This window comes from Batrachochytrium dendrobatidis (genome assembly GCF_000203795.2).
Source record: "Batrachochytrium dendrobatidis JAM81 unplaced genomic scaffold BATDEscaffold_1, whole genome shotgun sequence".
NCBI lineage: Eukaryota > Fungi > Chytridiomycota > Chytridiomycetes > Rhizophydiales > Batrachochytrium > Batrachochytrium dendrobatidis.
The window spans coordinates 3,843,914-3,866,671 of record NW_006281099.1 but is presented as its reverse complement, the minus strand read 5'-3'; the positions used below and the strand labels follow the sequence as shown (position 1 = coordinate 3,866,671).

General features: G+C 40.5%; 5 protein-coding genes across 5 annotated transcripts; 3 read left to right on the top strand and 2 right to left on the bottom strand.

Moving 5' to 3' along the window:
• Positions 1 to 632: 632 nt before the first annotated feature.
• Positions 633 to 7,538, top strand: BATDEDRAFT_18673 (uncharacterized protein; the record flags this gene model as incomplete). The annotated part of the gene is made up of 1 exon (XM_006675136.1): positions 633 to 7,538. The coding sequence occupies one exon, from the start codon at positions 633 to 635 to the stop codon at positions 7,452 to 7,454; it is 6,822 nt and encodes a 2,273-aa protein (XP_006675199.1). The 3' UTR covers positions 7,455 to 7,538.
• A 604-nt stretch (positions 7,539 to 8,142) lies between these two features.
• BATDEDRAFT_34284 (uncharacterized protein) lies at positions 8,143 to 11,650 on the top strand (the record flags this gene model as incomplete). The annotated part of the gene is made up of 8 exons (XM_006675750.1): positions 8,143 to 8,337; positions 8,665 to 8,852; positions 9,095 to 9,450; positions 9,543 to 10,804; positions 10,888 to 10,968; positions 11,049 to 11,191; positions 11,283 to 11,472; positions 11,557 to 11,650. The coding sequence occupies 8 exons, from the start codon at positions 8,143 to 8,145 to the stop codon at positions 11,581 to 11,583; spliced, it is 2,442 nt and encodes an 813-aa protein (XP_006675813.1). The 3' UTR covers positions 11,584 to 11,650.
• Positions 11,651 to 12,115: 465 nt separating this feature from the next.
• Positions 12,116 to 16,362, top strand: BATDEDRAFT_34283 (uncharacterized protein; the record flags this gene model as incomplete). Its single annotated transcript, XM_006675749.1, has 13 exons — positions 12,116 to 12,319; positions 12,434 to 12,618; positions 12,766 to 13,118; positions 13,214 to 13,489; positions 13,565 to 13,721; positions 13,824 to 13,919; positions 14,001 to 14,086; positions 14,186 to 14,844; positions 14,928 to 15,008; positions 15,113 to 15,255; positions 15,353 to 15,623; positions 15,756 to 16,086; positions 16,114 to 16,362. The coding sequence occupies 13 exons, from the start codon at positions 12,116 to 12,118 to the stop codon at positions 16,173 to 16,175; spliced, it is 2,904 nt and encodes a 967-aa protein (XP_006675812.1). The 3' UTR covers positions 16,176 to 16,362.
• Positions 16,363 to 17,386: 1,024 nt separating this feature from the next.
• BATDEDRAFT_86015 (uncharacterized protein) lies at positions 17,387 to 17,935 on the bottom strand (the record flags this gene model as incomplete). Its single annotated transcript, XM_006676088.1, has 1 exon — positions 17,387 to 17,935. One exon carries the CDS (start codon positions 17,933 to 17,935, stop codon positions 17,387 to 17,389), a length of 549 nt encoding a protein of 182 aa, XP_006676151.1.
• A 3,363-nt stretch (positions 17,936 to 21,298) lies between these two features.
• Positions 21,299 to 22,477, bottom strand: BATDEDRAFT_22418 (uncharacterized protein; the record flags this gene model as incomplete). Its single annotated transcript, XM_006675501.1, has 2 exons — positions 21,299 to 21,543; positions 22,099 to 22,477. 2 exons carry the CDS (start codon positions 22,475 to 22,477, stop codon positions 21,299 to 21,301), a joined length of 624 nt encoding a protein of 207 aa, XP_006675564.1.
• Positions 22,478 to 22,758: the final 281 nt, after the last annotated feature.

Genomic DNA, 22,758 nt, shown 5'->3' with positions numbered 1-22,758 from the left:
GAAAATCAAAGCTGTTCAAAGGGAAAGGTCATGTGGGATATGCTGATTGGCTTTGATGGTTGTGGAGTTGCAAAATATTGAACATCATAGACTAATATTGCTGTAGTTTTAAGATGTAGTGGTTAGATATGAGTATCACTACAGACAGGAAAAGGGTTATACGGACTAGTGGTTGATTGATTCTATATCATTCAACTACGGCATAGTTTTGATTTTGAAGCAGCTGGTTGTGAACTAGTTGTAAACTGATTGTAAACTGGTTGAGATTGTGCCGCTAACCCGCATAGAAACACCGAATTTGAGTGGATCCAAAAAGTACATTTCGATTGGACAATTGCAACCACCAAGTCCACCCTTTGTGATAAATTGGGTGCAGACAGTGCATCAACAGTTAAAATTCAAGGGTTTCCTTTACGAAACCAGAATTAAATTTCATCGAATCTATTATCATTACATCAAACTCTTCATTATTCTACTACATCATACTGTCATCGTCTTAATAACTCCTCGGATATTTTATCACAATGGCTAATCCGGCTCCCTTTGACGACCCTACTTCTCCAAATGTTGATACTCACAGAGTACCATTGCCAATGGACTCGACCGCATCCCCAAGTTCTGTGTTAACTGGCATGCCAGCTTCTGGAAATGGCAATCTGAACGAATCTGCCAATGGATCCACTCCCATATTGGGCGGTAGTGTTTTTTCTCCTTCTAGGAATAACAGTATTGGAGCCACGCCCAATACTGCACTCAAAGACTTTGTACTACAGGCTAAAGGCCATACTGTTATTACAAAGGTATTGATCGCAAACAATGGCATGGCTGCTGTCAAAGCCATCCGATCTATTCGTAAATGGTCTTATGAAACTTTTGGAAATGAACGTTTGATTGAGTTCACGGCCATGTGCACTCCCGAAGATCTAAACATGAACGCAGAGTATGTGCGCATGGCTGATCATTACATTGAAGTGCCTGGCGGTACTGCCAACAACAATTACTCGAATGTGCAACTGATTGTTGATGTGGCTGAAAGAACTCATGTTCATGCCGTTTGGGTCGGTTGGGGATTTGCCTCTGAGAATCCTGTGCTTGTGGAGAAACTGGCTTTGTTAAACCCTGCTGTTGTCTTTATTGGCCCTCCTGCCTCTGCAATGAGGTCTTTGGGCGATAAGATTGCTTCAACTATTGTGGCCCAATCTGCAAATGTTCCTTGTGTGCACTGGAGTGGTGATGGCATTACTATCGATACCGAGCAGTCTACAGGCAAAACCGCTTGCGCAACAGTTCCTGAAGACAAATACCATCAGGCCACTACCCACGATGTTAACGAGGGTCTGATGCATGCCAAACGTATTGGATTTCCCGTCATGATCAAGGCAAGTGAGGGTGGTGGTGGAAAAGGAATTCGTTTGGTAGACGACGAGGTTGCATTTGCTTCGTCATTTGTCCAGGTTCAGCGCGAAGTGCCCGGATCTCCCATTTTCATCATGTGCGTAGTGAGCAATGCTCGCCATCTGGAAGTCCAGCTGCTTGCTGACGCCTATGGTAACGCGATTGCTCTTTTTGGTCGTGACTGCTCTGTTCAGCGTCGTCATCAAAAGATTATTGAAGAAGCTCCAATCTCGGTTGCACCACCAGAGATTCTGTCACATATGGAGCGATCTGCTGTCCGGTTGGCTAAACTTGTTGGATACGTCAGCGCTGGCACTGTCGAGTATCTATATGAGCCCCATACCCAAAAATACTATTTCTTAGAACTCAATCCTCGTCTACAGGTAGAGCACCCTACTACAGAAATGGTTTCTGGTGTCAATATTCCGGCTGCCCAGTTGCAGATTGCTATGGGTATCCCGCTCAGTAACATCAAAGATATTCGCATTCTATATGGTCTTACTCCCACTGGCTTATCTGATATTGATTTTGACTTTGAATCTCCAGCATCGTTGCAAATTCAGCGCAAACCATCTCCTCGTGGACATGTTATTGCCACTCGTATCACTGCAGAGAATCCTGATGCTGGATTCAAACCCAACAGTGGAAAGGTGCTTGAACTCAATTTCCGTAGCAACAGCAATGTCTGGGGTTACTTTTCTGTCAATTCTTCTGGAGGTGTGCACGAATACGCTGACTCGCAATTTGGTCATATTTTTTCATATGGTGAGAGCAGAGACGACGCACGCAAAAACCTTATCATGGCACTCAAGGAAATTTCTATTCGTGGTGACTTTCGCACAACTGTCGAGTATCTTATAAAACTGCTCGAAACTGAGGTGTACGTTTCCAACACGTTCACTACCCAATGGCTAGATGCTCGTATTGCCAAGCATGTTGAAATTCAACGACCAGATACAATTCTGACTGCTATTTGTGGTGCAGTGGCCAAGGCATATGGACAGTTTACCAAAAACACTCTCGAGTATCGTACCGCTCTTGAAAAGGGCCAAACACCTCCCACATTACTTCTCAAGACTTCCTTTTCTGTACAGTTTATTCTTGACAATGTGCAGTACAACATGCATGTTGCTTTGACTGGCCCGGAAAACTATGTCGTGACTGTAAACAAGTCATCCGTGGAAGTCCATGCAAAACCACTGGCTGACGGTGGATTACTACTACTACTGGATGATCATAGTCATTTGGTGTACGCCAATGAGGAGTCCCATGTGACGCATCTCTTGGTGGATGCCAAAACATCTCTTTTGGAAAAGGAGAACGACCCAACAAAACTACGCTCTCCATCTCCTGGAAAACTTGTGCGATACTTGGTTGCTGATGGACATCAACTCAAGAGCGGTGATGCCTATGCAGAGATTGAAGTCATGAAAATGTACATGCCTTTATTGGCATCTGAAAGCGGTATTGTCAAGTTCATCAAACCTGCTGGTTCATCTCTTTCGTCTGGTGATATCATTGGTACTCTGGTGTTGGATGACCCTGCTCGTGTTCAGCGTGCAACTGTGTTTGAAGATCCTTTGCCCGTAATTGGTGCCCCAACTGTTGTGGGCGACAAGGTCCACCAGCAATACAAATATGTACGATCGTCTATCGAAGCTATTTTGGATGGTTACGAACCCTCTACTGATGCTGGATTGCTGGTAAAACGTCTTGATACGCTTTTAGCTGACAAGGATCTTCCCCAGCTTGAATTTACTGAAGTTCTTGGCGCTCTCGTTGGACGTATTCCTGCTGGCTTAGGTGATGCTTTGCTTAAAATAGTAAACGAATACCATGCTTCTGGTGACCCGGATGTGTTTCCCGCTGACTCACTTCGTCATTTAATTGATGTTGCCGTAAATGACATGCCTATTGATGAGCGTATCCTCTTTACGGGTATCATTGTTTCAGTTCAGAACGTAATTGATACTTATGCTGGTGGTCTCACTTTGCATGCCAACGCTGTGTTTATGAAGTTACTAGACCGTTACATTTCTGTAGAGTCTATTTTCAATTCTGCTCGTTACGAAACTGCTATTTTGGATTTGCGTGACAAGCACAAGAGCGATCTCATGGTGGTTCAACAGCTTGCACTTGCTTCATCCAAGGCCGACACTCGCTGCGAGATGGTGTTGGAGCTGTTAAATACCGTGCGCAGTGACTGTGAAGAAATCAAGCAGGTTTTTATGCCATATCTTGAATCTCTTGCTGATTTCAAGGGACGTTCTACTGCCAAGGTTTCTCTCAAGGCTCGCGAGTTGCTGATTTATTTCCAGCTTCCCAGTGCCGAGGAGCGTCGTGCCATTATGCTAACTCAACTTCGTGGCGGTATCAAGTCTCGTCGCACTGACGGTATTGCTGGAGATGCTAATCTACAGTTTGATTACTCTGCTTTAACCAAGTTGATCATGGCCCAGCAATCGATTCTTGATGTGCTTCCCAGTTTCTTTTACGATGCAGACGAGGGGATTCGCGCAATTGCCCTGTATACATATGTTTTACATACATACCAGGCATACTCGATTACTTCTATTAAGCAACATCTTGGTGGATCGCCTACTGTTTTTACGTGGGAGTTTGTATTAAGACAGGCTCAGGGAACTTCATCTACTGCTTTAACTCGCATCAGTTCTCTTGGTAGTTTCAGAGATCTACGCTCTCTAAATTATGGATCTGATTTTGCTACTCCTCGTCGTGGTGCTATTTGTGCATTCGAATCTGTGGATCAACTCTGCACTCATTTGCCTCGTATTCTAGCCGAGTATGGTGTATCAAAGTCTACTACAGAAATGGACAATCGAAGCATCTCTGATGTTTGGAACATTGCCATTCGGGATGATTCGGGAAGTTATACTGATAAGGAAATACACGGTATTCTACACACCACTATTGCTAAATGTCATGCTGAGCTTCGTCAAAGTTTTGTTCGTCGTATCACCATCATGGTGGTTCGATTTGGCCAATTTCCTCGCTACTTTACTTTCAAGGCCACTCGAAATTACTTTGAAGATGCCCTGCTTCGTCACATTGAGCCTGCTATGGCCTATCAGCTCGAGTTTGAGAGTTTGCAAAACTTTGATGTAAAACCATGCTTTGTCGATAACCGTCGTTTGCATATTTACTATGGCGTAGGGAAAAAAAACACATCTGATGTACGCTTCTTTATCCGTGCAATCATGTACCCAGGACATATCCTTTCTAACATGCGCACTCACGACTTTTTGGTTTCGGAAGGCAATCGCATTTTGACGGATGTGCTAGATGCTCTGGAGCTTTTATCTGCCACGCATCCTAATACGGACTGCAATCATTTGTTTTTAAACATCATCCCTACTTTCCAGCTTGACCTGGATGAAATGGAGTCTTCTTTACGCAGTTTTGTTGAGCGTCACGGAAAGCGATTGTTTAAATTGCGTGTAACAACTGCCGAAGTAAGATTTTTGCGCAAGATTCCTGGATCCGACATTATTCAACCTGTGCGATTTGTTGTTTCCAGCCACTCTGGATATGTAATGCAAGTGCAGGCATACCAGGAAGTACTGGATGTGACAGGATTTAAAAAACTGGTTTCATTGCTGTCGCCACCTGGACCTATGCATAACCAACCTGTAAGCTCCCCTTACGCTCCCAAGGAAGCTATTCAGCCCAAGCGATACAAGGCACATTTGATGGGTACCACATATGTATATGATTTCCCTGAGCTGTTTCGCCGTACTCTGGAAAAAACATGGCAAAAATATGCTGGGGCTCAAGGTATCAAGCCTCCGACAACCGTCATGTCTGCTACAGAATTGGTCCTTGATGCACAAAACAAGCTAGAGCCTACTTATAGGCCTCCTGGATCTAACACGTGCGGTATGGTTGTGTGGGAGCTTGAGCTACGCACTCCAGAGTATCCCGAAGGCCGTCATATTATTATTATTTCCAACGACATCACATTCAATATTGGTTCATTTGGACCCACTGAAGATCTCGTTTTCTTCAAGGCATCCGAATATGCTCGTAAGCGTGGTATTCCTCGTATCTATATCTCTGCCAACTCTGGTGCACGAATTGGTCTTGCTGAAGAAGTTGCAAGCCGGTTCCAGATTGCTTGGATTGACTCTTCAAATCCAGTCAAAGGATTTGATTATCTCTATTTGTCAGAGTCTGATTACGAGCTATTGAAACGAGATGCAGCATCCAAGCGCCAACCTCCTCCTGTTGAAGTCGAAAAGCTGATTGTTGATGATACTGTACGTTACAAGCTGACTACTGTTATTGGTCAAACCCACGGCATTGGTGTTGAAAATCTGCAAGGATCAGGAATGATTGCTGGTGAGACTTCGCGTGCATACGAAGAAATTTTCACCCTTACGCTCGTTACTTGCAGATCGGTTGGTATTGGCGCGTATCTTGTGCGTCTTGGTCAACGTGTGATTCAAGTCGAGTACACTCCAATTATCCTTACGGGTGTTGGAGCTTTGAACAAGGTTCTTGGACGAGAGGTGTATACCTCAAACCTACAGCTTGGCGGCACTCAGATCATGCATCGTAATGGCATATCTCATCTTGTGGCTGAAAACGAGATGGAGGGTGTCAACGAAATTCTCCGGTGGTTGGAGTATGTTCCCAAACATCGCGACGCTCCTCTTCCTGTTGTTGCACCTTCAGATCCTGTCGATCGCCCAATTGATATTCCTATTCCCTCTGGTGCATATGACCCAAGAACTTTATTATGTGGTACTGAGGATCCTGATAAGGGATGGATGAGCGGATTCTTTGATAAGGAGTCATTTACCGAAACTTTGTCTGGATGGGCTAAAGGTGTTGTTGTTGGTCGTGCACGTCTGGGTGGTATTCCCGTTGGTGTGATTGCAGTTGAAACACGTACTACAGAGCATATTGTGTGGGCCGATCCAGCCGTGGAGTCTTCCCAGGAGCAAACCAACATGGAGGCAGGACAAGTGTGGTATCCCAACTCTGCTTTCAAAACTGCTCAAGCCATCAAAGACTTTAATAATGGCGAGCAACTGCCACTTATGATTTTTGCCAACTGGCGCGGTTTTTCTGGTGGTCAAGGCGACATGTACAAGGAAATTCTCAAATTTGGAGCTTATATTGTCGACTCTTTGCGTACTTACAAACAGCCTGTGTTTATATACCTTATTGGTGAACTGCGTGGCGGTGCATGGGTAGTAGTGGATCCCACGATTAACTCTGACATGATGGAGATGTATGTGTCGGAAGATGCTCGTGGTGGTGTTCTTGAGCCCGAGGGTATTGTTGAGATTAAATTCCGTAAGCCACAGCTCATTGCCGCTATTCAGAGATTGGATGAGCCATTCCGTGACCTCAAGAAACAGTTGGATAAAGCTACTACAAGTGAAGAGCGCACCGCTATTCAACGCAATCTGGATGCACGAGAAAAAGTGCTGCTACCCATTTACCAGCAAGCTGCAGTGCAGTTTGCTGATCTGCATGATAAGCCTTATCGTATGCTTGCCAAACAAGTTGTAAAGCATATTGTGCCATGGCGTGAGTCGCGTGGATTTTACTACTGGCGTCTTATGCGTCGTATTTCGGAAATCAGTGTTGTCAAATCAATCCGTCAAGCTATGGGACCCAATGATGTGTCCTATTCTGATGCTCTGTTCCATCTTAATACGTGGTTTGGTGAATTTTCTGGCAGGTTGAACAATATGATGTCTGGCCAGATAGCTGATAATGCTTTTAGATCTGGCGGAGTTTCTGGCACTGCGCAACCTCACGCTTACTCTGGTACAATGGCTCTAGCTTCGGGTGCCGCAGGCAGTACTCAGGAAGGTCGCGATGTGGACGTTGTCAGGTGGATCCATCAGTCTCGAAACACGATTGATGAGAATATTGCTCGACTGACTATGGAGCGTCAAGCTACGGAAGCCAAGAGACTTGCTGTTGACTCGCCTACTGCTATTCTGGATGCATTTTTGGGTATGGCCTCTGGACTTGATGCGGAAGCTAAACGCAAAGTCATCGAAGCACTCTCAAATAACTGATTTTTTGTGTTTGATTGGGGTGTGGGTTGTCTGTGACACTGCTATTTGAGGCATTATAAAATGAAACATCTTGACATTCATTATTAAAAAGATATTTATACGATTTGCATTAGTACACAAGTTTGGTTTTATGGCCATGTTCACGTAAAATAAACCACAGGATAAACAGTCAATCTCGTCAAGTTTACTAAACAATACCATGTCCTAAACTTTTTGACAAAGCTGGCTGATTTCTTTTTTGGTAATTGGATGAAAACAGCTGCATTTCTCAAATGCGCAAACGTATCTGTGGTATTTTGGGATACAGCAAAGTAGGTTTGTAGAACTTGATTAACAGCATCATAACAGTCAAACTCACTATGTAAATGCAATGAATGCGTATGGGTTTAAAACCGTCGATTGTACATGTATGGTTATGTCAAGTGTGCAGAAAGGGTAGATTCAAGACTGTAGTTTGTGTGCGTCATATGATGGACGTTGTGTTTATTGAATTGAAAATGCCTATTAAAATCAACTTGTATTAGAAAGGCGCAATAAATACCTGACCATTGTTTACTTGAAAACAAAAAGTCGCTGCAGGATAGATACAAAAGTAGTTCATTTTACGTGAACGCGACTGTAAATCCAAATATATAAATTGGACACGTAAAATCATGGTTGCAAAAACTTGACCTTGAACATTTCGAAAATGTCTATTTCTATTCCAACAGCAAATATATCAGTAATAAAAGACTTTTTATACTCTTATGCTCCAGCAGGACTGTCTATATGGTCAGGGTTTGCTAAAGGAATTCGTATTGCTACTCGAGGTAGTTACAAGTATCTTCCAATGACAAATGGGAGTCTTATTCCTCCTACAAAAACTTTGACGAGCTACTATATGGTAAATACGCGGCTTAAAGTGTATTGACTATGATATCCTGTCATATATATGCCAACATCATTAAAGATATACTGGCACTAGAGTTTGTAGAACGCAACTAATCATCCATATCTGTCGTTTTTAAACTCTTTGAAACGTACCACCTTAATTTGACAAACTCTACTGGCTTAATCTAAATACTTGATTGCTTTATTTCAAAATTACTAAAAACATTGGCTACCACTTTAAACTAAACGATTTTTAACGACTAAATTGAATTTTTCATTGCGACTATCCCAATATTTCATTAAACGACACACATCTGCAATATGAACTCTTGTGCTATAGGGCTCTGCCATTCTTGTTGGAATAATTGCTCTTATTTTCATAGCCACCATTGCTATTGCCATCATGCAATGCTGTGCTCTGTGTTGTTGTAAAAAAAGTTTAGCCCGAAAGCGTAACCATCGTGTCTGGTCGCGTCAATCTGCATGGTGGTCTGGGATCTGGTTCACGTTTATCAACCTAGCCTTCATGTAAGTAGTTTGTTCTATAATTGGGCTTTGTAAAAATGAAGCAACATGGGCCAGTTTATAAGCGTTAAACTTTGCTTTTGCCCTGTACATTGCGTTTTGAAAAACTGTACCAGAAAAAGATTCTTACTCGTTGTTTAATGTTGATATACCTAAACTCGACGCGTCTACCTTGTCTTTATATCCCAACACAACACATGTACGCTGCTGGCCCTTCTCGTGTTGCAATTTTTAAAATGTTTTAGTATTTCGGCTATTGCAAGTTTTACTGGGAGCGTGTACCTGTCTACATCTGTAGACTCTGCATCATCTGGAACTCTTGGGACTATCAAAAGTGGTCAGGATATTGTTGCAGGACTGCCTGTTTCAATCAATGCTTCCTTTACTAGTCTTAAAGGAATTGTAAATCAGACCGCGGATTCTGCGCTACATATTATTGATTTTAATTCGCTTCAGACCACAGGTGTTACTCCAAATATGAATGCTCTTGCTAATGGAATTCAGGCTACTCAGGATAACATTACAGCAATGTTAACTCAGGGAGATGCTATTTCAACTACAAAAGTAAACACCTTGTCAATAGCAATTCAAGTAAACACAAGTAGGCTATTTATCTGGTTTCTTTCAACATCAATGTGTACTAAAGCTACTAATACATGTCTTGTATAATTCAAATCTGTGATATTTGAATAGCAACTACAAATGACAGGGCTGACTTGGCGGCTTGGAAAGCAAACCAACAGACATTTAGTGGAAGCGGTGGTGCTACATACGTTTATTCTGGTACTGATCTTAATCAAAATGCCTTTGATGTTGCATCCGCTGCGGCTTTAGGAATGACAACTGGTCTTCAACAAAGTCCTGACGGTTCTTCAACACTAAGTCCGTTGCAAAATCTTGGTCTTAATTCTTATGCCGCTCAGATTCGCGATGTCGTTACCAATCTTCCCATCAACATCAATACTCTTATGATGAATGGTACTAATACATTCAAAGTAAGCGCAATTGGAGCACTCAACGTTGCTCAAAACAGTATTGGTAGCTCTTTAGCTCCTTTCCAGGGATCTGCTGGAAATTCATTGACCAATATTTACAATCAAGTGTCAGGTATATTCACCCAAGTCAGGACATATAATAGCTATCGTCACATTGTAATGGCGGTGCTTTCTGCCATTATCCTGCTTATTCTGGTTGTTGTCAACATTGGAGCAGTCATGAAAAAACCTCGTGTTGTAAAGGGATGCAACTTTACTGCAATTGGTTTCTACGCATTAATTCAATTGCTGGCACTGATTCTATATATTTCTGCCATGCTGATCGGTGATGCATGCAGCCTGACATTTGACTACTCACCACCTCCAATTTCAATCGCGCTGGACCCATTTACTCAAACATCTGTAAACAACGTATTTATTTTGCGCGATCAATGTAAACAAAACCAATCGCTTTTGACTATTGCTACAAATCTTGGATATCTCAATGCTAGCTCCATAAATATGACCAAGATTGCATCTGATCAGCTAGAATCCCTTGATTTTTCTCCAATTGCCAATTCTTGGAATCTTAGCTCATCTATTTCAATTAATCCTTCTCCAACCCAAAAACTGAGCGCATTGACTAGCTTGGATACCACTGGCTTGAATGTCACCACTTTGAACAATATTTCAACGAATGCTCTTCCTGCTCTTAGAAATGCACTTACCAATCTTCGAGATGTGTACAATGTTGCCATTACTACATCAAACGGAAATAGCGGGCTTACATTTTCACCCAGCAGCCAAGCAGCTGCAGTTGTGAATGCTGGATATGCTGATTTTGTAAGCAAACTAACAACACGAAGAGATGCTCTCAATGCATTCCTTGCTGTCAATGGATCTATTGATCAAATGCAAAATTCTATTACGTCTATGATTTCGAGTGTACAAAGCTTAAACACCAGTACTCATAATGCTATTGTAGGTTTACACGTGTTTAATAAGTAAATGTTGATTTGATAAAGTACTTACCTATTTGAATATGTTATTTTTTAAAAATTCAGAATAATGCAAACACCATTCCTGGATACTACAATTCCTCCATATCTAGTCTTGGCTACTTTTCTGGGAATGCCACAAATAATGTACGATTGATTTGATATGAACCTAAACACATATATTTATATTTGAAAATTAACTGCTATATTTTACATTTGATCACCAGCTTACTATAGCAATCCCCCAGATAAAAAATCAAACCATCAGTAGTGTAGGAGGTGTGCAGAATACTTTGTATGCTTCACTAACATGCCAAAGTCTCGCAGAAAACATTTTTGTCATTCAGGATGCTTTGTGTGGTAGATTCATGTGAGTTTTATTACCAAATTCTTTGATTTACTCATGCCAATCATGACCTACTAGTTATTTATGCATTATTACATTGATTTATGCTTGATAGGGGTGGTCTTGATGCCGTTTGGTTTGCATACTATGTGATTGGTGTATTCTCGTTCCTCTCCATTCCAGCATTCATTTACTTTGCCAATGTTATGGGTGCATCAAGACGCCATTCTGGAAGTGTAGACGTTGAAGCAACTTATGGAGCCTCTCCCAAATACAAAAAAGGGCATTCCCAACGACAACCCCAGGTAAAGTTAATTTGTAAATGCAAAAGACTGTATACTATCAATAGAAATGCAACTAATATTGTAATGTCTATTATTTCCAAACAGATTGAGCGTTCTGTTCACATTAATTAGGTTAATCAAAACCATCACTGTTCAATTTTTAAACTCCCTAGTCCGCGTTAATACATTATTTCAAGTCAAATTTATGATATTTTAATCGCTTTAATAGTTTTATTTTCTACACAATGCTAAATTTGACGAGTTGATATATCAAGGTTTTGATTTGTTGATAGCAAATTGTTGAAACTGAATGTACTATCAAAAATAATGTGAGCTATGATGATGATTTACTGCACAAAACAACAAAGCTTCATGTGATACAATGGTCACAATAAATAGTACGTGGCGCGACCAATTTGAGAAATGATAATCGAATAGCTTATTCTGTTTTTTCACAATATATAACGCGCTTTGTGAAATTGTTTTTATAGATCTAAATTTTTCGAACCAAGTATTGGATTAATTTTAAAACACTGTTGGGTCATATTGATCAAAATCAAAAAACTGAACCTCGATTCAAACTAATTGGCTTATATTTAATCTACAAGTTGGTGATTTAAAAGTATTTTCAATAGTTCATTCGATTAATCAGCCAAAAATAAGTATGGACAATTTTCCAATATCGCTTTTCAGTAGAGCGGTAACCAAGGTGTTTTCCTACACACAACCTACTGGAGTTTTGCTCACATGGACCAATCTTGCAAAAGCAATTCGTCTTGCACTACGTACTTCTTATTCTCATGTTCCTGTTCCAAATAACTTTGATATTTCTAAAGTCAGTTATACTTCGTATACTGGATACTACTTGGTGAGTCGAATTTGATTTGATCGCGACTGTCAAGCAAAACCATATGCCGGCTGCGCGAATACTATGTAGCAACACTAATTTACGTAAAACTTTAATCATTGTTGATACGCATAGCCATTTGCTATTCTTGTAGCCTTGCTTATTCTATCTCTAATTTTTACAACACTCACTGTATGCTGTGAGTGCTGTTGCCTTACTTGCTGTCGACGATATGTTGTTCGCAGACGAATTCAAGCCCCCAATGCTGCTCGCCGTATCTGCAATATTGCCAGTTTAGTGATTCTCGTGATTATTATCACGTAAGTTGATTCTTGGCCTTGTAGTTAATTTGTACTGATGGTCAAATTAGTATATAACCCAAACAATAGATTGTTGCATGTGATGATTGCATATTTTAACCTGTATTATTGAATTGAAACTCTTGCATTTTGAATTAAAATCAACAGTGGAGCAGCTATTGGAACGTTTTATGCCGTTGGATTCTTTACTACAACACTCTCTACTTTTAAACAAACGTCATTGGCCAGTCTTAATGACACAAATAACTTGGCTCTTACGATTGTTCCAGTTATTAATCACGTTTTCTCGGATCTTAAAGTCATGGTGAACAGCAGTATTGACAGTGTAGTAGCATCTGTGCATTTTGATGTGCTCAACACAAGTGTTATTCCTGCTCTAATTGGCTTGGCATCTGGATTGGAGTCAACCCAAAACACTATCACAGCTCTTTTGCTTAATTCAACAGTAGTCGATGGAACTCGAAACGCATCCTTGTCAATATCAAACTCAATTGTAACCAGTAAGTGGGTATAGTTGCTTTTATATTAGAATTCACCAGAATTGGTTTTTATCATTGACATTTACCATGCTGGATTGATTAAATGTATCATTTAGCATCAATGAATATCTCGAATCTCTCGACTAATCTTAGCAGTACTGTCCATCCAGTAAATTCATACAGCTGGAGTCTCTCCACGTCTGTTAATAGCGGAAATATTAATACTGCTGCTCAAAATATTTTAAGTGATGCCTCTTCAAGCCCAAGCTCTGGAAGTGTTTTAAACTCGTTAAATAATGTCCCAAACTTGACCACTTATGCATTGGATATCCGAACAACTGCAAATACAGTTCCAAATAACGTTATAAATCTGGTTAATCAAGGATCAACAAGTAAGTGGGATTGACATGCTTTAAATGCACATCAACATTTTAAACAAAAAATGATTTTATAATACAATACTATAGCATTCAAAGGTGCTGCAGGTCCAGGTTTAGAAAATGCACGCGCAAGCATTGTATCTTCCCTTGGCGGTACTGTAGATGGTATTTCTGCTCAAATTCAATGGATATCAACACTTTTGAGCGGATCAATGACAACTGTCACTAAATACAATGGATATGTGTACGATCTTGATTTCATTTTATTTACAATAATGCAAAAACATGTTTGTTTCAAGCACTGACACTGTCTAGTCAACTGTTGAATGGATAATCACGTATTTAGAACAATAGGACTATATGTTATTCTCAGTATCTACTTTCTGATATTTTTGATCATGTCTATTGGAATCTGCTGTAAATCTCCTCGGACAATGAAAGGGTATGCGATCCGTTATTTACTTTGCCCCATCACATTGACTGCACTATTAACTTTAAAACGTGTATTGCATATATTTTCCAGAGCCAATCTTGCTTTTACACCATATTATGTTATCTTGCATATTTTAGCTCTGGTATTTGTAATAGTTGCTGTTCCTTTGGGTGATGGTAAGAGCGCTGAGAATGGCTGTTTTTATAATGTCAAATTTACACTTTAGCCACCTAACATTGATGCAAACCCTGACTCGGTCAATCATGTAATGATAGTATGCACGGTTATGTATGATGGAAGTCCTCCATATATTCAGCAAGTGATGGCAGGTTCTCCTACTGCAGGAATGATCAATGCAGCTCTTGTAGCTGTTCCACTGTGCTACCAAAATCAATCCTTTATTGACGTAGCAGTCAAAGTGGGTTTACTCAATGGATCAATGATAAACGTAACTCAACAAGCTAGCGACAAGATTAATTCGTTTAATTTTTCTGCCGTGACTTCAGGATGGGATATTAGTTCTTCAGTAGACACCTCTAATAACCCCACATCCAAACTTACCAACGTCAATTCAGTTGACCTAAGTGGCTTTAATATTACATCTTTGGATGATGCACGACAAAGTTCAATCCCTGCATTGAAAAACAATTTGGTTTTTCTAGATAACGAATTAGTTGGACTATACAATCAAGCAAGTAGTGCAACTACGGCCAGTGCCATTGGAAGTTATTTGACATTTACTCCCTCAAGCCCTGCTCCATCTGATAGCCAAGCTGTTGCTTGCAACAATGATTTTCTTGTAAAAATCAGTGATATTCGCTCGAATATTCAAAGAATTGTTCAAACTACCGGGTATTTGGATAATTTGAACACAAGTATACTGTTGCTAGAAAATCAGATTGTTTCGCTTAATAGTACCGCTACAACTTTGTTGGTAAGAATAAATGCACCGTTAAGCATGCAAGAGTACTGTTACTAAATCACAAGTCGACTAATCATTGTTGTTGTGTATGTTAGGGCTTTACTCGCAGTCTCCCTCGACTCTACAATTTATCTATTGACTCACTTCAAAATTTTGCTGGAAATGCAACAGCCAATGTAAGAGTTTAATTATTGAATGGCTTGTCAATGAATACACGCGGAGCGTAGTTTTATACTACTCGGTACTAATCTAATATATTGCATTTGTATATTTAAAACAGTTGACTATTGCAATTCCATTAGTCAAAAACAACATGATCAGTTTTGCGGCTGCTGAGCAACAATATGTTACAAGCTCGTTTCCATGTTACTCGGTTGCAGAAGCGTACTACTCTGTGCAGGATGGAATGTGCGGTGGTGTCTTGTAAGCCCCAATACAACCTTGAATATGTAATACCTTTTGACTATCCTCCAAAATATTGACAGTTTATCTATTGTATATTTTAATCATTTTGGTGCAGAACGACATTTGATGCACTGTGGCTCACTTTTTCAATTCTAGCAGTGGGTTCGTTTATATCTATTCCGATTGTGATCTTGACTGCCAACTCGTTATTTCCAGCTAAAACAGGCGGATTGCGTGGGGGGTCGAAAAAAATGGTGGAAGCACCAGCCCCTAAAGGAGTGGAACAAACTCGCGAAATGGAGCAATCTCCATATACAGCTGCACCACCCGATCTGGGTGTGTTTAAACTAGATGAAAGAAATGATAGAATATATCCCAACCCTCAGGTATCACTTGTTGAATTTGTAGGCGGCTAATACTAATGGGTTCATGCTTTTGGTGTGGTGATACTGGTACCAATTAAACCAGCTTGACTAATACTAAACCGATACTTATTCTTTACTATTAACAATATGTAGAATACAACTTTATTACAGCCAATTAGCTTGACTCCGTTCGAGTACAATAGTTTGCACGAAGGTGATCGCGAGCCAGCCAACAGTGACCCGCACATTATTGGGATGATATCTCAGCCAATGGCTAATCTTGCCATATTGTTGAACCAGCCACGAGCGCGCATACCCTCACAAGTATACAGCGAAAATCACCCTCATCATGCCTCACAGGCGTATAGTAGGGATCACTCTAGACAAGCATCCATATCTTCCCCTTATATTGAGCGCCAAAATTCTCAGAGAGCTGCTAGTATAAACCATCAAGGTCCTATAATGTCGTACGATGTTGTTGATGGTAAACTACACATGTGATTATGCCTAGAGATGTCTATAGAAAGTGTTATTCTTGTATCAATTCGAAATGACCGAAATTCTAATGCCTAGTTTGGATAACTATAGAATAATTGAAACTGTCGATGTAATCAATGTGATTATAATTTCTGTCAAAACAGTATTAATACTGGTCTATTATAGTCGTATTTGTGTAAAATAGAACTTTTGTATTTATTTTACAACGGCTACCTCTATTACCTTCAAGTGCTTTGATCTGTAAATAAAGCTCTGTACACACATTTGTTGTATTCTGAATCACGGATACGATCGCAATCTAGTTCAACAACAATGATGACACATGTCAGTAATGCAACTGTTTATCACACACCAACACTGTTATTTAGTGGTCCATTTACGTCAATATGGCTGCAAGTTGTTGTTATATCACATATTATGGACATGGTTTTGGTATTGCACATCCAGTTCCATCACATTGTTGCCGACCCATTATTGTAATGCTGTATGTATCAAACACTGACATGTCACCATAACCATAATCAGTAAAGTGACACTCGAGTTGTTTACTGTGTCACACTGTTACTGTGATCAGTATATGCAACTCAGTGCGACTACACATACTGGATCCAGTCCGTTGATTGTTTCAGTTGATCTTGATCCATTTTTGACATTTTGTCCGATTGACAATACAAATGTGTCAAGCTGAACCCAAACTACACGACTCGACTGTTCATGTCAATTGGATCGTGACTGAGCTACGTGATCATGATGTGGTTCATCAAACTAAATGTCCGGATTCCAATACTGAGTATTCAACTTGGAAACCACCATCTCGATGTTGTCAAACCCGAATATGATTGTATCCATACATGTTCAAACAATCAGTCCATGTTTTTACTGTAATACACGTTGTATATATGTCCACTGCATCATCTCATCACACATCCTGTCATAATTATGATACAAACTAGCTTAATACACGTCCATGAGTCTGTAGTCGATTATTAACAATGCAATGGTCCCAGCTGAATGATCCATATCAAACATGTATAAAAGCAATTGTTGTATACAACATACTCGGTAAACCAGTTTATGTTGATTTTTTGTTGGTATATTATCCAAATCTATTGCATGTCATAAGCAGTTGCATTTGTTGACAAGAGGGTTCAAAACAACAGCCAATGACAATCCATTGCATTCATTGTTGTATAATGTGCACCTACAAACAATATGCAGACATCATGATTCCAAACTTTATTGTTTCAATTTTATGCATATTGATAGCAGTTTGATATTTAATCAAGTTATTGTTGATAATTGGATAGAAATCTTTGAATTTTAACCTCGATCTCGTTTACTTTTGCTTCGAGTTGACTAGCTTCATCACATATATGGATTTTTTTTGCAAGGGATTGAAGGTACAAATCCCTGGCCTTTTTAGAATTTTCTTCCATACAGTTGGAGGTGGCCTTTAATCGCATTTTTTTTGATGAGTCTCTATCACGGATGCACTTATCTAGAGTCTGCGTATGTATAAGTGTTTGTATACGTACGATTTTGTCGAGTTTTTTGCAATTCCGTTTTAGATTTTTGCACTGGGCGACTTTCGCATCGTACCGTTTCAAAAGTGTATTATAGTGCAAAAACAGATTAGCGGCATAAGTATCACTATGAGATTGAAATAATGGGTCTGGGTCTGGAGTTGATGTTGAACCTGATGCTGAGCCTGATGTTGAGCCTGATGTTGATGGTGATGGTTCGAATGTGGGAGCTGGACTTTCAGAAGTTGATACGACTATAGCCGACGACATGGCTGTCAACAGCGAAATTACAAAAATCACAGCTTGTTTCATTGTAAACTATCCAGATGAACAATACAGACGAGCAGCAATTTATTCCGATAGTGTCGAAATACTGGATAGTTTTGGCAGTTTGTTTTGATATTTATACAACATGGATTGATTAAAGGGTCAAAACTAAAGGTTATTTTTACAACTGTACTCGTGTAAGATGGAACATTAATAAGGGAGTTCAAGCACACAATAAGCAATCGATCTCAGTATTTCCGATGCCAGTTTCTACCAAGTCTAAAGGGCAACATTGTGTCTTTCAAAACCCTTACGGCTAGCGACATAGGGATAGTAGGAACAATAGGGACCAAGTGAGAATAAAGTTAAAAAAATACGTAATTGTCACCATCAATGTGGATCAAGTGTTTGATGTGTACATTTCATTCAACCACACAAGAGTATGTTTTTATTGATGTTTATTCAAAGTATCGGTAGATTGTTTAGTGCTGATTTGGATGACAGAATCATTTATTGTTCGTGTCTTGTACACTGCAACCAGTTTGTTGAACTGCAATCCATCTCGATTGAATACATGACATCACTCGGCTGATCTAACGATACTGTTTGGTGATTTTGATTTTGGCATGATTTTTGGCATACCATTTGTAGAATCTGTACATTAACATAAACCAAACAGGCAGTTTACAGTTCCAAACCATGATCAAAGTGGAGGTTTCTATGCAACGTTTGATTGTAATACATTGTTAATAGCTGCAGGATACGACTTTGGTGTACTATTACAATCGTAAGCCTGCTATGGTCATGGTTTACTTTTGAACAAGTTTTATTTAAACGAATGCCAAGACATGAAATGAACTCATGTGAACATGCCATATCCATACGAGCATATGCTGGTGGTGTTACAAGTGTGTTGGTCAACTGTTGTATGACTGTCCCAGTGATGGTGTCAGAACAGTGTTTGTTACCAATGGTACGCTACCAGCAGAAACTCGACTGATCCAACAACCATGTATACACATTGTTGTCAGCTACATCGAGTGTTTGTCCAAATAGGTCGATTCAAACAGGTTGCATATAACCGACCAATCCAGCATTCATCCATTGTCAAACAACCATAATGCACAATACCACCAAGTGTGCAATCACACCTGCACTGATCAGTCGTTGCACAGTATGCATCGGTCAATGTCAAACATATGTGTGTCTGCAACTAAATTGCAGTCCATGACACATCCACACGATCCAACATGTCAAATCATGTATCATGAGTCCGATATTGATCAAAAACATGATCATGGTAAACACAGCATGTTGTTGCATATCAGACTCAATATATCGAGTGACAGTTGCACACTGGCTGATGGTGCACAGCGTATCAGTCACAATACATGCACGGTATTGCATTGCAGTCATTGGATGTCAACCATTTACAATGTGATACCGATCGACATACATCAGCATGGTGTGATGTGACCATGATCATGGTGGAATGTGTTGGAGTTGACAATCGATACACCATGCACATGACTGGAACATATGCATTCGAGTGTGATTTGATTGGTGTCAGGTTGATCATGCAATCACATCGGTGCAACGAGTGAGTGAGCTAATGGTGATCTGAACCCATTTCAACAACAAGGAGTTGACAGTTGTGGATTTGCATGCACTCAATATGTGTAGCACACAGTTGTTGACTGTTGACTGTGTATTCAGGTCAAGTCATCACCAACCGCCAATCAGATCCAGTGCATACATGATCACTACTAGAATGACTGCCAAGAATATTCGTGTCTGAAAGTTGATTGTGAGTTGATGGTTTGCAAGAACCGGACACAACCAACATGCTATTGGATACAGCAACCTGATTATAGTCCAGTCACATGGTGTGATACAGTGGTTCATGCAATACAATATCCAGATATTTGTAGTGTTGAACACGACGAATCTGTTGTTCGTGTAGCATCATATCAATTGGTAATTTGGAATCAAAGTGTTGTGACCACGGAAACTGAGTATGTTGCATTTGACTACACCAAAACTTGTTTGACATTGTTCCATCCATCGTGCAAGTACACCAGATGCCAATTGGAGTGACTGATCAGAATCGGCAAATATCACGATATTGTCGGCATACATGAACCCTCACATTGGTGGTGATTTACACAATACTCATGCAATCACAATCGGTTGATATCATCGTGTGTGTCGTTGATGAACATATTGAACAACAATCCGACAGTGGACATTACAGCCGGACTCCATGTCCAATTGGAAATGGACCAGAAACCAATGATCCAGTCTGAGCACAAGCCGATGAGCATGTGTGCAGCGCTGTTAGCAAGACCAGTGTGCGTGGTATCAATCACATATGCTGCAGTTATCATATCAAGGCACCAACCGTGACAGTGTCGAATGCATTTTGAATGTCAATCAACACAACAATAGTATTGGGCTGCACGCACAACCGTTGTTGAACAATATCAACTAGTGAACCAACCTGCACAACACACTTGTTTGGTTTGAAATCAACCATGCTCAGTAGTGACGAGTTTGTTGAGCACCACGATCCATCAATGTGTGTTTGCAAGACCTTGCATACCAGTTTATGACACATCAATCAGCATAATACCGTGTTTGTCATTTGTATCAATGTGATCGCCGTTATTCTTGTCGATATATGCAATCAGTACAATCGGTACAGTGTATGCAGACTGCCATCAGGTTGCATAGTGGTCGTCAGAATATTGCCTGAACTGTGTGCAGCAGAACGAGCAAATGGATTGGGTGGTTCATCAGGAGTAGCATTCGATGTATATAATGCGACTCGGTAGAATGTGACCAATATCCTGTTGTTTTTCAGGTGTCTGGTGTGGACCAGCTGCTGTATTGCATCAGCTAGTCGATTTCAAGATATATCCGAGTCGAGATCAGTTGCATCGTCACGAATTGGAAACAGTTTGGATGATGGAAGTGAATCACGTATATGCCAGTACTGACATTACTGCAAGTCAAGTAAATGTCCACTATCGTCCATAGCAAGACACAAGTAGTGATTACTCGGTATGTCAAAAATATTATCACTGCTATACTGAATGATACGATTGGCATCACATCACATCGTATAGTGGAATGGAATGAAATGAAATGGAGTGATGGCTGTTGTGTGTGTTGCACCACCAGACATGACTCGAGCTGCTGCAAATGTCATATCAAAACGATCATCAATACTGCCTGGTCAAATGTGTCAGCAAACTTGATCCAGATCATATGTTCATTGGCGCATTCAAGTCGCTGGATTGTTGCATTGTGTTTGTCCCAGCATGCACCTAGTTGGCTGCGACAGAGTTCATTGTGATTGTCACGGATACTTGCTGTAATGTACATCGATATTCCAGTGTTACCATGTCAAGTTGTCCGTTTGATTGAGCGATACAGTCGACGTTTATGTTCCCGAGCAGTATGTGCATGTGCGTGCAGTTGACAGTCATTCACTGTTGCATTGGCAGCATCCAATAACTGAATGCATAGCTCGTGTGTGTCCGTGTATGATCCATCAAACGCTGCATATATTCCACCAATCGTGAACATTGCAATCCGATCATAGGCATATATGCAGAGTTGTGATATGTCAGTTGGATGAGTGGAATGGACTGAATGAGTTGGTGCATGTGTATTAGTGAGGATGCAAGTGTAAATGACACATCGTCAACAACCGCAATGTTCATGTCTACACAAGCAGATTCTACAAGTGTTTGTTCAGTCTCGTCACACACAAAGTGATTGATAGAGTGTCAATGACATGCAGTCCTGCTCACTCGAATGATGTTACTGTCGGAGTATTGCCAACATACTGCATGACAGTCAAACGCAGTATTCATGCGTGTATGATGCGTTGTAATGACATATATTCAGTGTTCCAGTTTGCAAACAGTAGCACTGATGAGTGATCGTCAAACGGAATAACTGCTGACAGGACATGTTGAATGGCAGACAAGACATTTCGCGTTTGATAGTCGCATGCAGCCGAGTGTCCAATGTACACAGCCAACAGTCCAAACACAGTCAGGTGTAAAGTTTGGAATGTTTGCGACAATTATGGTGCCATAAACAGTCATTTTGCAAATCCAAACCATTTGTCAATACCGAATGGTGTCTCGATGTTCGGGAACAGTTGCCGAGTGTTGCAATACATTGAAACCACACACTGTGTGCTTGAAACTGTCCGTTGCAATGCAAGTCTCGGATAATCCACATAGTCGGTTTGGCTGAATATATATCAAAGTAGTGAGTGTTTGCTGGCAATGTTTGACACATTGACTGACAATATTTGACAACAATTAGGAAGTGGTGGAACACACAGTGAGGATGTCGTTGGATGCCTGCGTTGACAGTTTTTGTGTGTGTCAGTTGTTGTATGGATGATTGGTGACAGAGTTGATGGATAGTGTGTGCGGAACATGACTCTGGCACAGTAATGCGGACTCGTGCACCGAGTTGAGTTGTCCAGCAATCGATTTTGGAAATGTGTTTGATGTGATGGTTTGAGATGAATGCCAAATGACCACGAATGTTACCCATTGTCATGACAGTTGATTGTTGATTCAAAACGTTGTTTGTTTGGTATTAATGGTTAGAGTGTCACTCATTGACCTGTCAGATCAGCAAGTGTTATTTCGGTGAGTTTCGTGTTTATTGTAGTCACATCAACATCAGCAGGTTGCACTACGGATTTGCTTGACAGAGTTGCAGATCCAGTTGGATTGATAGACGAGCAACTGTGCAAACAACTGTGCGAGTTGCAGGATGTTTGAGATCCAACAAAACACTGCTTGCACACAAGTTCACGAATGCAGATTGTCAGACTT